The sequence below is a fragment of the Talpa occidentalis genome, unplaced genomic scaffold, assembly GCF_014898055.3.
Source record: "Talpa occidentalis isolate TD23 unplaced genomic scaffold, MPIMG_talOcc4v2.1, whole genome shotgun sequence".
NCBI classification, from domain to species: Eukaryota; Metazoa; Chordata; class Mammalia; order Eulipotyphla; family Talpidae; genus Talpa; species Talpa occidentalis.
This window is the reverse complement of record NW_026555331.1, coordinates 38,011,256-38,025,689: the sequence shown is the minus strand read 5'-3', so window position 1 is coordinate 38,025,689 and position 14,434 is coordinate 38,011,256. Positions and strand designations below refer to the sequence as shown.

Below are 14,434 nucleotides of genomic sequence, written 5' to 3'. Positions count from 1 at the left end.
TTATATAATGTCTAAAATAACTCAATTAAAAAAAAAGAAAGAAACTAAACAATAGAAGTACTTCAGAACAGCTGAAAGAGTTGAAAGTATTTGGGGAATGATAATTGGGGTGAGTTAGATAAGGAGATGACCACATTTTCCCTATAAACTCAATACTCCTATTTCACATATGAAATTATACTTTACTAAAAATGAAAACTAGGACTAAAAAGCAAATCATCTGCACTTTCTCAAGCTCATTCATCGTCTCATGACGGCAGGTCTTGTTTACATATTTCTGCAACCTAAGTCCTGTCTGTGCTTACACTCAGGAAGTTTCCTTTAGTATTCAGGCTCTAAGAAAAATCCTTTGTCTCCAAGGAAGACTCGGTAACAAAAGAAAACCAGTTCTTACTCTTCCCAAAATGGTCATTATGAAATTAACTTTTTAAAATCAAACTTAGGGTTAAAGTTAAGTGGCCAATCAAGATCTTCTATAACTTTTTTTTAAATGGTATTTATTTATTTTTTAAGATTTTATTTATTTATTTATACAAGCACTGGGTACACTCAGAAGCGCAGGAGGGTGACAGAATTCACCAGAGCCAGAGCGGGGAGCAGAACAGGCAGACTGATGAAATACACTGCTGAGGGGAGCAGCGGGTGCGGCAGGAGAGGTCTGCGCACCATGTGGGACCCTCGCCCGGCGGTCGGGGATCAAACTGGCGCTGCAGGGGCTGTGGGCAGCTTCTCAACCCAGCGCTCAATCGCTGGGCCACCGGGGAGGCCCTATAACTTTTGATCATATCAAATTACTTATACCTTCTTAGTTTTATCCAATGGTTTACTTAATTACAGACACCTAGCATTAATTCCCATTATTCATGTTTCTTTTTTTTTAATAAATTTTATTTTTATATTCCCATTACAATTGCACCCCTCCTTATTTTGACCCAATCCCTCCCCTCCCCATTTCCCACCCCCCCCATAGAATATCTCTGGTTCATAGTTTTTTGTTGATTTTGATTTTCACTTTCTTATAGTTATTCATTTTCCTGGTCCCTTATTTAAGTTTTCTAGATTCCTGCTATGAGTGAGACCATACTCATGTTTCATTTTTAAAGATCCACAAGGTTTTGATAAATTAGAAGAATTTTTTCTGAAAGTAGGAGCCATGAAGCTGGGCCACATGAGTTTGTTCACTTGGTGCTCTACTAAGGAAGTGAGAACAGCTCTAAGACCCAGAGTTCACCACCCCAAGACAACCATGTTGCTAAACCTTAAGGGAAGAGCACTATTTCTCATTGGCCTCTCCAGAGAGGCCCCTTTTTCCCAGTTGAACCAATCAAAGTTTGCACCTTGTATCCAACTCACAAAAGAAGCAGTATTTCCCTGCTGTACCTCTGATTCTCTTTCTTTCTTAAAAAGGGCTATTTTAATCTTTTGACTGGTTTGCATGTGGGTAAACTATAAGACTATGAGCAGTGGTCAAATCTTATCCGATCATGATCTACATTTACATACTGATGTTCCTGTGACAAATGTCTGGTGACGTACCAGGAATGTGTTTCCACAATGCCCACACACAACCCTGGTTCCTTCTGGTTGGATTGGCAATGCAGGTTGAGCTGGCTGCTCTTCTGAAATAACCATTACTGGACCAAGGTTAATTATGCGTCTACTGTGGAAAGAAAAAGGAAACAACTTGATTATACTACAAATGGACTAGTGGCTGAGCTTGAAATATATGGCCAAAAATATGGAAAATAACATTGAAAGTATGTTACATTTGTTTCACAAATAAGTGAAGTAAATGTGAATTTGGAGCCAAAATCACAGAAAACAACAGTCAATACTTCAAAAGCAAAATGAAAGTCTTTTTAAATTTGGCACTGAAACCATAAATGATGCTATTGTTCCAAATCAACGACTCTGGCAACCATTTAACTGTGATTTCCAAATTTTTGTAAGTTTAAATCATAAAATAAAGTTCATTTGTGGTGAACGTAAAGTAGTATATACACATGATGAGTCTTAATGATCCACACCTAAAACTCATACAATGTTAAAATGCAATTTTACTTTAAAAATAAGTAAATAAACCTACAAATTTCATTGAATTCTAATTTTGAAAAAATTGTACATCAACTATTCTACATTAACAAATATGCGTGTGTCATGAAGGTGCAAAGTGTTGAGTCACAATCAAATTTCTCTTTATAGTTGGTATTCTTGAAATCTATTTAATCAGAGTTGGACAGAAAGGAAAATGGGAGCCTTCTTTTTTTTTTATTCTCCAATCTACCAGCAGATGGGATTGCAATGATTTATATAATGGTCAAAGGTTAAAGATTACAGAAAAAAACAGTTAAGATATTGATATACTCTTCTTTGAGCATGTTATTATGGCAGTTTTTATGGGCAAGTAACTTCAGAATTTGTTGCACAGATTTGACTCATTGGAGACTAGTGCAGTACACAGTGAGGTACAAAATGACCAAACACCTCCAGGTCAAGATAAATGCCAATTATGCCTGAGACTATACATAATTATGCATTATTCCAAAGGCAAACTGGTTATTTTTTAAATAATTAGCTTAATGAATCACTTATTACAGAGCATAAAGTATTCACATAACATCAAGGAAACTACCATTGCCCACTCAAGAATATTATCTTACAAATACCTACACATTTAAGTCCTTTAACAAAAAAAAAAAATAATCTAGGTCCTATATATACTTGAGGGCAAAGTCTATTTAGAATAAATACTATATATTATGAGCCTTTAATATATGCTTGTTGAATGAACAAATGAATGAATAATTGAATTTTTATCTCTTACCAGTTGGGTCTGGGACATCCTATTCGCCGAGATGTGTCCTTACAAATGAGGAGACAATTACAAGGGCATCTAACATATTTCTTCCCTGTTGGGGGGTTTTTGATTGGCTAGATAAGGGAAGAAAATGTAAACACAGCATATTAGCCAAAGTACCCATTGCCTTTCCTTGTGTTTAAAAAGGAAATGATTGTGTTTGAAAATGAAAGTTCCCAAAAGGCTACTAAAGTCACGTTTAAGGAAAAGTACATTCTAAGTAGTTTTAAATAGCTCAAAGGTTGGCAAACACTATAGGAAGCTGCAGGCATTGCAGAAATTTGATTATGAAGGGCATATTTCAAAATTAATTTGTACTGGTCTTCTCATATGGGAGAAATATTTCGTGCACACCAAGAGCTGTTATCCTTTTAAAGTTCATAAGACAGGGTCATCTACCTGTCTGGTCAGGTGCACTCACTAAGAGTTCTTGCACCTGTCCACAAGGAGCAAGTAGGGGAAGAGGAAATTATGATAAATTTCTAATTTTCCTGAAGTTAAATCACTAGTAGGGACTAAATTTTGGACCTCTTTGAATGAAAATACTTGTCATAACTCTTACTACTGGCACGTCTTTTTTTTTCCCCTTAACTTAGAAGCAAATTTAAAAGCAAGGATAAATAACATCACAAACAACACTCCTTCAGTACTAGATGGTACAAAAGTAAGTAACCTATAATGCACTGAGAGGAATAGAATATTGCTCTAGTGACACTGCTACCAAAACATATAAACTAAAGCCAATTATAAGAGGATATCAGGCAAATCCCAAAGTGAAAGACATTGCATAAAATAACTTTTCAGTGCTCTGCAAAAATGTCTAGGCAATAAAAGACAAGATTTAGATTAAGGGAGATTAAAGAGATATGATAAACAAATACAACTATAATTCTGGCATCTCTCCTGGGCTAGATTTTTTTTTTTAAAGGAACAACAGGGCAAATATGAATTTGATCAAAGAATTAGAAAACAGTATCATGGTATTAATTCAATGTTAACTTTCTGCATTTGATCACTGTACTGTGTATAAGTGAATGTTCTTTTTTAGTTTTATTTTTCATTTCGTAAATGAAGTGCCATTGTTTCACATTCTTGCTAATATTTTGACAGAGTAGGACTTCTCTCCTCAGATGTCGTCACCTAGCTCTCCCACCACCAAAGCACCCACAGTCCTCACCAGAGCCCCTTGTGCTCTCTCCACTCCTTCCCCTTACCCCTAGATCTCTTTCCTCCCTTCTGGTTGCCTCAGATCTATGGTCAGTTTTCAAGGGTTCATTTTAAAGTATGTCTTTTTTTTTCTTTAGGAAATTCACTCTAAAATGTCTAGGTGCAGAGGATCACCATGTCCACAATTACTTTAAAAGGATATTAAAAAATATTTATTTAGAGAGATTTATTTACAAAGAGAACACTAATATATCAAAATATTAATATTCAGAGAACATATATGAAGTGCCTATGGGAGTGCTCTATACTATGTACTGTTATTTTTGTGACTTTCCAGGAAGGCCACAGTTTATTTTTAAAAAAAAGATGTTTCTAACATTTAAGTAAATAACCATTGTTGGAAAATATGAAACTTAGCAATAAGCCACTTACAATTTATTAAATTATAGTATAGCTAAAAAAATCTGAATATCTAAAATTCGCAAATATCCACAGTTTTATATATATATGTATAGATTACATACAGTGTCCAAAAAACAGAATTTGTGTTAAATTCTGTATATCCAAAATTTACCATTAAGTAAATGTGTGCCCTGCAAATGATGTTTTTTTTTTTTTTTTATGTTTTATTCCAACTTCATTTCCAGACCTCAATTGAATCTTTTAGGAAACAAGGCAATTAGAAGATTTCAAGCACTGGTCCTCAGTATAAGTCCAAACCATGTCATGTATGGTCTGCAGTGAAATGGGTGCCATATGCATAAGTGTTAGCATTCCTACTTGACAAAATAAACATGTATGTGCCAGTACTGCGTTAGGCATTTAACCCTGTAATCCCAACAATGACCTCTTAAGGTAGTTATGTTATTCTAGTCACATGAGGAAACCACAATTTAGAGAAGTTATATCCCCAGAAACAGATAGCTAGTAAATGGCAGAGTTAGGATTCAAACCCCACTGTGTGAGCCTCCAAATACCAGACTCATAACTGGTTGTGCAGCCAAAAAAGATCCACTGTGTCTCCAGGGCTTTTCATATTTTCCATTAACTTGTCCTAGAAATCACTCTTCATTTAACCGTAAATTCTGTATTCTCTCAATCTTGCTAAAATTCGTTCATATCTCTCTCTCTCTCTCTCTCTCTCTCTCTCTCACACACACACACACACACACACACACACACCCTTACTCCCAGTTATGTCTATTGACATAAAAAGGACTCTTTATTAGCTTCTTTTGTTTTGCTAATCTACACAGGAATATCAGATTCCTGTCACAGGTGACTGCCCAAGAGGACAGATACACTGATACCCTATTTTAGGTGATGTGAAAAGAATGAATCACAGTAAAACTGAGCAGGGAACAGTCACAGCGAAAATAGAGTATTATTCTGTTGGACTCTGGGCCACTTTATCTGTTCTTTCCAACCCAGAATTTCTCCAGAGAAGTTCTGAGTTGCCTGATACCTCTTCATTCACAAATGTAAGGTCAAATTACATAGCAAAGACTAGCAAGGCATACATTAAAGTACTCCTCAAAGACTATATTTCACTTTTTCCTTCCCCTGTAACATTATTGATCTATAGAAAGCAATCTGGTTGGATACTATTCATTTTCTCTAGAACATTCACAATTATTTACATTTCCTTACTTAACACTTGGGCAGTAATAATACAAAAATTTTAGCATACTTTTCCTTATTCAGAAATGGTTTATTTGTAGCCAAAACCTATTGATTCTCTATGAAGTCATCACTTCTATGGAGTTAATTGAAGTGAGGCTAAAAGCTGAATCCATACTAACTTTAATATTCTTGCAAAAAAAAAAAAAAAAGATCTAGTCTGCTCTTTACTTTCAAGTATAAAGATTTAACGCTCCTTTTTTCCCCCACTTATTAAAGAATAAAAATTGGTATCTATGGAGGAATCAGAGAATAAATCACCCTAACACCAAATCTCAGGAAATTTTTAAAGCACTAGCATTTTTCAAAATTGCTATTTATGTTAATAACTCATACTTGCTTGGTAACTCTATGTAGGGTAAATGATTTTCAGGCTTTTCTGCCCTCCCACCACTAGGATTGCATGTCTGATGGTGGGTACCTGCATCTGTTACATTGTTATAAGTTGTGTTGTTTACTTCTGTGGGCCATGGCTGCAGTATTGAGATATTCACCAAGAGAAGCAGAGGCAGGAGAGAGAAGGGGAGAAAGAAAGCCAGGGAAGCCCAGAGAGAAGACTTGGGTGGTTGGGGGGTGGTTAGAGGCCTGCCAGCCTCCTGCCCCTCCCACCACCTGCCATGTACCTGGTTGCTGCACTACATGTAAAAGTTCAATAAAAGCCTAAGAAAGCCACGGAGGGTTCAAGGACTCTCCTTTACCTGACCGGTCTGTTCCAATCATAGGAAACCCACACTGTGCCCTTCCTGCCACTACACTCTACAAAGAGAATGATGGAAGTTAATATGAAATTTACTAGTGAGTGTTCAACTTAAAAAGAAAGGAACTGGATTTTAGGTATCAACTATTTATACAATAAAATTTGTCTCTAAATAATGTCCCTTATAGAGAAAAATATTACAATGAAATATATACCTCATGACTTAAGGTTTTATTTTATGACTTCTTCATAAAACATATCCATGTTTTATGGGTCCTAGAGATACAACAATGGATAACATTTTTAGACTTTTCCAAAGAGGGAAACATATACAAATACCAAAAATTAAATTAATATTTAGTTACGGATTTTGAGAGATTGAATTTTTTTAATATAAGCCTAACTAAGAAAGTAAAAATATCCTAGTCAATGTATACTTCGATGTATACCGATTACATAAACTACAAAAATTTTACTTAAAATTTAGTTGCTTTTCCCAGTAGAATTTAGTTGTTCATTATTTTATTTATCAGGTAAACAAACGAAAATACCAAGTTACTTGGAAACACCTGGCACAGATGTCAATAATAAATGCTTAATCACAAAAGCTTAGAAAAACCACACTGACATCCTAGAGACATAGAACAAGTTTAAATAATTTTCTACATGAAATCAAAGTCCACATTTGCAGTGAACTTTGAGATATTTTCATGTTAGTAAAAATCACAATGGATTTAGTTATGTGGGTAGACACTGAAGAAAATTATAAATAACTATGTTCAGTCTAGTTTTAGAAAATAAAGCTCCGAACAGCATTATATTTAAATTCACTATGAATGATCGTAATGGAATTAGCTTTAAATACCTAGAGGCATCCTTGTATGAGAAATGGAAAACAGACAGGAATAAAAGTATCGCCATATCTGGATCCCGCCCACATCTACTTTTAAGTAACATTACTAGGGTACTTTCTTTAGGGAGTAGGTGTCAGATAACAATTTCTGCTTTTATTAAAGGAAATCTCCACTTACTGTAGCTTCATTGCAAACTGTGCACTTAACCACATGCTGGTGAAGCTTGCCATCCAAATTGATAAGAGATTGGCACACACGGCAGTTGATTACTGGAATACCACTGGCATCTGGACTGGCAATGGCTGTATATGGAGGTGGGAGTTCCGCTGAAAAGATATTAGTCATTGAAGCAGTCTCAGCAATATAATGGCTAGTTTGAGCATATGAGCAACAGAAGCAAAGCAGAAACTTATCAAAATTTTCCCACAATCTTTTAACTGTTTTGAAAGGTAGCAAGCATGTCCTAGTTTCAGAGAATAAACTCACATGCGACCATCTTGTAAAGTATCAATAGAATAATTCTTAATTCTGGTAAGGAGGGTTCGAGGACCCTAGATATAGGGTTTGTCTAGATATACCCCAATGACCAAGAATCATTCTACTAACCTATACTCAAAATACTCACTCTATTCCTATATGTCAGTTCATAAATCTTATAATAGGAAAGTGGTACTTTATGCCTAATGTAAAAATTCTTACACTAGTGACCTAACTACTTAGAAATAAAAAGTCAATAAAAGCAGTTTTTAAATCGCTTATACACACACATAAGTCATGTAGCTGTCATGCTCTGTTTATAGTGGAACCAGTACAATGACTGCAGGCTATAACAAAAACAAATAGGATTTTAGTGGCAATCAAGGAGAGACCAAACTTAACCAGCATGGAACAAAGATAATTAGAATGGAACCATGCTAACTTAAACTAATTTAACAATATTTTTATTGTTAACTCTAATTTTTACTTAACATTAAAAATCTAACAAAGAGACCAAATTGTTTATGGGCAAAATGTGATGTCTGGGATTTAATTTAAATATACCAAGAAAAATAAAAGGATGGGAAAATAGATAAAACAAGAGTAACAAAATGTTGATAATTAATCAACATGACATAAAAGGTTATTTTGTTCTCAGTATTTTTGCATTTGAAAATTTCCAGAAAACCTACAAATGCGCGCATACACACACACACATACACCACGGAGTGTAAGAGTCCATGGTTGACTGGCTAGGTAAAGGGAGGAAGTCATGTTTTAAAATGGTATTTAGCTATCGAAAGTACATATTTGTTATGAAAGTCTGAGACAAAGAATATACTATTCCAGGCGGGATTTCCATACAAGTACCGTGCACTAACCCGCTGCACCTTCTGGATGGGACTTCTAAAGGGGCTGCCTAGCTCAGTTCTGTAGCTAGTGATGGGCATCGGGCATTGGCAAGGTAAGATACTGTCTTAGGACATCTAGAAAGGGCTACACCCCAATATATGGTTGAACCCCACTAAAGAGTACTAGTATTTCAAGGGACTTCTGTGACAGTATAAAATATAATCACAATAGCTAATCATGAAAAGAATTATTTTTGAAATAGAAATTTTCTATTGACTGGATTCGATTCTGAACTGTAGTATTTTTTAATGAATTACAGCAAGGCATAGTATGTATGTCTAAAACCCACATATTACCACCTGGCATCCTTGGAATTTAGCATATATATTTTTTTCAGACCTACAAAGAATTAGCAACAAGTCTTATTCACTCAAATGATTCATAATTAGCCAATCTCTGCAGCAGCCAAGGCAGTGAAAGAGGCCACTCTGAAATGACAACATGTGCACATTTCTAGGAGGTTTATACCAGAGCCCTGCCAAACACAGACTGAAAAAGAAGCTGTAGATGTCTTAAATTATAAAAATAGCCTTAAATCCTTGAAAGAATTTGAGGTCAATCCAGAATGACCTGTACTGTATTAATCAAGGAAACAAAAACAGGTTTAAATGACAGTGAGCCAACAATATTTTTGATCCTTATAATTTTGACCCTTGCAGAGTACTTTATCAGATCTCAATAAAGAGGGCATTATTCTGGGAAAAAAAAGAATATATACCTCACTGGAAACTCAAGATATACTTCCTGGTATGTAGTAATAAAAATTATTTTTAATCTTTCTTAGCAACAGCATTACTAATAAAATTGAGTGATAGATTAACATGAGTTAGTTCTCTCATAATTCTAGGTCTCTATGTTACATAGTATGATAGAAAATATGTTTGAGGCAAAGAGACCACACATTGCAACTACATAAGAGGACAGTAAAACCCAGGCAGAAGCTTTGCTCCAAGGACAAAATTCCAAAGGATGTCCTAGCAAGGATATGAAGTGCATCAGAGTCAATGGAACTCTGTGAAGTTTTCCTCTAGGATTCACACTATATAATTTTTAATCAGAAGATGAAGACAAGGAAGACGATGACAAAGAAAATGACAATGGAGGTGGAAAAGAAGAAGGAGCAGGAGAAGGAGCATGACAGCCTCTTTAGCAACAAAAATATGGTCCTATCTACTCTTGTGGAGGCTTGGGAAGTTGGGTTAAGGTGAAAGTGAGGATTAGAAGTCTAAGAGGAAGAGACTATAAGCTCCAAGAGGACATGTCATGTCTGGCTTGTTCAGGACTGACTCACAAGCACTTATGTCAGTGACAGGTCTACGGCAGATGCTCACTAAATATTTATTGATGGATGGATGGATGAATGAATGAATCACTGAAACTTGTCTGACACATCTATCTCTCTTAGAAAAAGAACACTAAAAATATTACTGCTCTCTTCCTTGGAGAGCAGCTTGATTGATAAAAGTGTCTCTTCTTTGGAGAATACCCTCTCCAAACCATGCACTCAGAGAGGTGGGGTAGTTAGGGGACACTGGCTGAACCCACCAGATAAATGGAATTAATCCAAAAGATCAATAGGATGACAGATGTTGCAGGCTAATTGCTCCACTAACCAGGGCTTTCAGGGCTACCATTTCAATTTGCTGTCCATTACTTCAGCCCAGAGATGATTTAGAGATAGTATCTTATATTTTTTTCCTCAAGGAAATCTTCACCTATTAACTCCATGTTGTCTTAAAAGGGACTTGTAACTGCAGAAATTTATCACATAGTTAATAAACCTAGCATAATTAGCACTTAGACTGTTCATTTTTTTTTTCAGTTTAAAACAGCCAGCAGATCACAATGATCATACCTACTTTAAATGTCTGCCCTGAATAAAAAGTCCACTATAATCTCAGAACTCGGGATCATTAGATGTGAAGAGTCATAAATATCCTAGAAATGTCTTCCTTGTTATTTAAACAAGCCATTCTCTCTATGAAATTTGCCTAAATGAAAAATTTTTTTTCCTCCATGTGAACAGTATTTGTTAGAACGGCAGTCTCTTGGAAAAAAATCCCTTAAAGTTTCAGAATTGTACAACAGAAATTCAAGCCATCTTAGGGATTATATAGTAAACATTCAATTTACAGAGAAGACTGGAGCCCAGAGATTCTAACTTTTGAATAGACTTTCATACAGCACTTCAGCAAAGAGCTGTCCCCCATCACTGCAATCACAGAATAACGCTGCCTTTCTTAAAGATAATGACTTAACATAGAGAAGAGATGTAAGGATTCCAAATCTGAGTTAAAGGGGATTGGAAGGAAGAGAAGGAAGAGTCAAGAAAAAATAAAAAAAAATAGAACAGAATATGAATAGAACAGAGATGGAAAAAGGACCAGTTCATGATAACAAAAACTTCACAGAAAGCTGAGACTAATAAAACCTGAGACACAAGACGAAGGCATGTGGATCACAAGGTATCCATCATGGACTTCCTACAACACTCAAAAGAAACCATTATTATTATTCTTTAAACCAACAAGTGATCAAGTCACATTTCCCATCACAAATATGGACCTAATTTATCGAGTCTCTGCCTAACAGCCCATCCATGCTGCTAATTCATTCTATTGAATTAATCCATACTTCATTTTCCCTAGATATATCCTCCCGCATTTAAAGATTAGAATTGTTTTACTAGAAAGTGCTGACCTTTGTATCAGTTATTCCTTTTAAGTCTCTTCAATGGCAGCATTTTCCAGTTCACTCACTTCATTAATACACTCTTTATATTCAGTCCTTTAGGCCCTTGAGAAAAATGTATCAAAATTGAAAAATGACATCAGATTAAAATCAGAGCTATTTTAGGATACTCTGATTGATTATAGGATGAAACAGAAAGGTATAAAAAGATCAGCAGTGAAAAAGTCCTGTTTTATCCTCCTCCTGAGATCTTTGCGGAGAGTACAGATGAGGACAGAGCAAGTTTGGCTGCTATGGGATGGTTTTCTTTCAGTGTAAAACCTCTTTAGTCCAGGTCTAAGAGAGGAAGGGTTACATAGAACATAGAGACCCCAGGAATTTCTGCTAAAACAACACATCTTTGGGAGGACTGAAACGGTTAGTATCACTGCAAAAGATATGAAGGATAAGACAGCCATGACACCAATCACATCTTCATTGCACTGGCTTGTTTGCTGGCTTTGTTGCTCCAGGGCAACCCTAGTTTGATAACCGAAGAGGTATGAGATAGTAGCCTTCTATGAGCTGTATGCCAGCAAAAGTCAAGAAGCCTTAAACTCTAAAGCAGCAGCAGCCAAGCACTCTATGGGTGGAGGCTGAAGAGTTAACATTCATCACTCACAAGTACTTGAGCATCTATTCTGTACCAGGTATTGCACTAGATGCTTGTTAAGTATACCATGGAGAATGAGCTTTCCCCTGGGACTCAAAGAGCTCACATTCTTAGCATGTAAGAAGACAAAAAAAAAACAAAAACAAAAAAAACACTACAATTATAATTTAGTGTGGTAAATGACAAGGACATGCAGGAGACTATGAAAGCAGAGAAGAGGGCAACTAATCTGACAAAGGCATGTGTCAGAGGTCATGGGTGGGGCATAAGGGGAGGACACAATCACTCAAGCACAATTCAGCATTTTTTTAAGCACTGCAACCCTTCTATAATTTTTTACCATTAACTCTTTTCTCCAAACAGTAACTCTAGAAAAATAGGCATACCATATTAATTGTGGTTGTAGCATCAGCTTGCACCAATACCAATCGACATCTTAGTGCCTATGGTACTGCATGTAGGAACTGTGAAGCAGAAACTCCTATATAGCAAATGATTAGACCCAAATTCCATTAGGAGCTATTAATCTGCTCTATTTCTTTCCTTTAGTTGTCTCGGGGATTTGGGTTGTACCAAAAATCTACCATATATACTAAGGTGGCAGAGATGGCATGAAGGAAAGAGCACTAAACTATAAAACACAAAAAACTGCTCTATCATTGGAGACAATGGCAAGAAATATTTAATTACTCACCAATGACCAATTTCTGGATGACAAAAGCTTCTGCTCTGAATTCTCTCTTTTCTAAGGCTTTTCTTTTTCTAAGTAGTTCTAACTTACTCTAATATGCATTTCACCTGTAGCACAGATGCTTTTTTCAAGTCTTGACATTATATATTTTTCTCTCTACATCAACTACTACATTTATTTCTATATCAAAAGTGCAAAATTTTCTGGCATGATTCAAATGAAACTATATTACGTATTTGCATGGTTCTGTTCCTAGTTTGTTGTTTATAATACTGCTTCCAAGAAAACTGCATTTCAAGAAAAATAGAGTGAAGTTCATTTTTAGTATAGAAAAACAAATTATTTTAAGGACAAAAAAATGCACTAGGCTAAGAATTAAAAACTCCTTCTCTAGGAGTAGTTTCCTATTCTGCTTCTTCCTAGACAATTCATTTTTACTATGTATACATACTGGGTACATTTTCTAAGAAAAAACAAGATACTCCTTTGTACAGAGCTAGTATATATATTAAATGATTTATAGGTTAAAGTATTCATAAATCAATTATAACATGTACTTAAAAATAATTTAATCCAATTCAGTTATTGGTTATCTTAGATAAGAACAAATATGGGGGTGACAAGCTCAATATGGTGAAAAGGGAAAGTTCAATTGGATTTGCAATGTTTTATTTGTTTAAATATATAACTATAGCACAATGTTCCATAGAATTAGATGGTAAGATATTTTAATGGTCATATTAAATTCAGTATTTTTCTAGCTTGAAATATTTCATCCTTTTCCTATAAATGACATAAAGATTAAAAGATTCTAGATGAAAACTTAATAGTTTAGTAATTTTGTAATTTGGGACATATTCACCAAAATCTAAGTAAATCCAGATACATATATGGATTTTTTTAAGATTTATTTATTTATGCATAAGAGAGATGGGGTACAGGCCAGAGATACGGGGGGTGAGAGGATTCACCAGAGACAGAGCAGCAAACAGAACAGGCAGATTGACCGAAGTACACTGCTGAGGGGAACAGCGGGCGAGTCAGGAGAGGTCTGCTGTGCCATGTGGGTTGCTCCCTGGCTGGCCGGGGATCGAATTCGTGCTGCTGACTCTGTGAATTGCTTCATAGTGCGGTGTTTAACCCCTTGGGCCACCAGGAAGGCCCCCATATATAGATTTTGATGAATCTTTTAGAACCAATATTTATTTCTTATGCATACAATAGGTATGTAAAGAGATTTAGTGAATAAATCCCTTAAATTCTAGTGCTTAGGTATTTAGCCTGTAGGTTAACTGAAATTCATTTCAAAATATACGTTGTCAAAGAAATCCAGAAGTCAAACCATGAAGATGCATGGTCCTTATTGTAGCCAGCAAAGTTTGTAGCCATGGAGTTCCTTCCTTTGCCTTGTGGACATTTCTAAAGAGGAAAGGGTTCTGGCCACATACTCTACTGGATCACTTCCATCTTTTGTTCTCATGTTCTTCCAGTTCCTTGCAAAGACCTCACACCCTCCTTGACTTCAAAATCACCATGATGAGGCCCTCCATGGTGGCGCAGGAGGTTGGGCCACAGCACTGTGAGCCTGCTCATAGCCACTGCAGCATGGCACAAGTTCAATCCCTGGCCAGCCAGAGAGCTGGCCCACGTGGTGTGGCAGGCCTCTCCTATCTCACCCGCTGCTCCCCTCAGCAGTGTATTTCAGTAGATCTGCCTCTTCTGTTCCCTGCTCTGTCTCTGGTGGATCATTTCACCC

The 14,434-nt window shown here is 36.0% G+C and overlaps 1 protein-coding gene across 1 annotated transcript in view; it reads right to left on the bottom strand.

Annotated features, from left to right (window-relative positions):
- Window positions 1–14,434, bottom strand: part of PIP4P2 (phosphatidylinositol-4,5-bisphosphate 4-phosphatase 2) — a 41,894-nt gene that overhangs the window by 17,420 nt on the left and 10,040 nt on the right. Inside the window, exons 2-4 of the mRNA XM_037504291.2 lie at window positions 7,433–7,581; window positions 2,825–2,931; window positions 1,537–1,660 (exon numbers count right to left, since the gene is read on the bottom strand). Coding sequence (XP_037360188.1) covers window positions 1,537–1,660; window positions 2,825–2,931; window positions 7,433–7,581 — 380 coding nt within the window. The remainder of the gene's footprint in view (window positions 1–1,536; window positions 1,661–2,824; window positions 2,932–7,432; window positions 7,582–14,434) is intronic.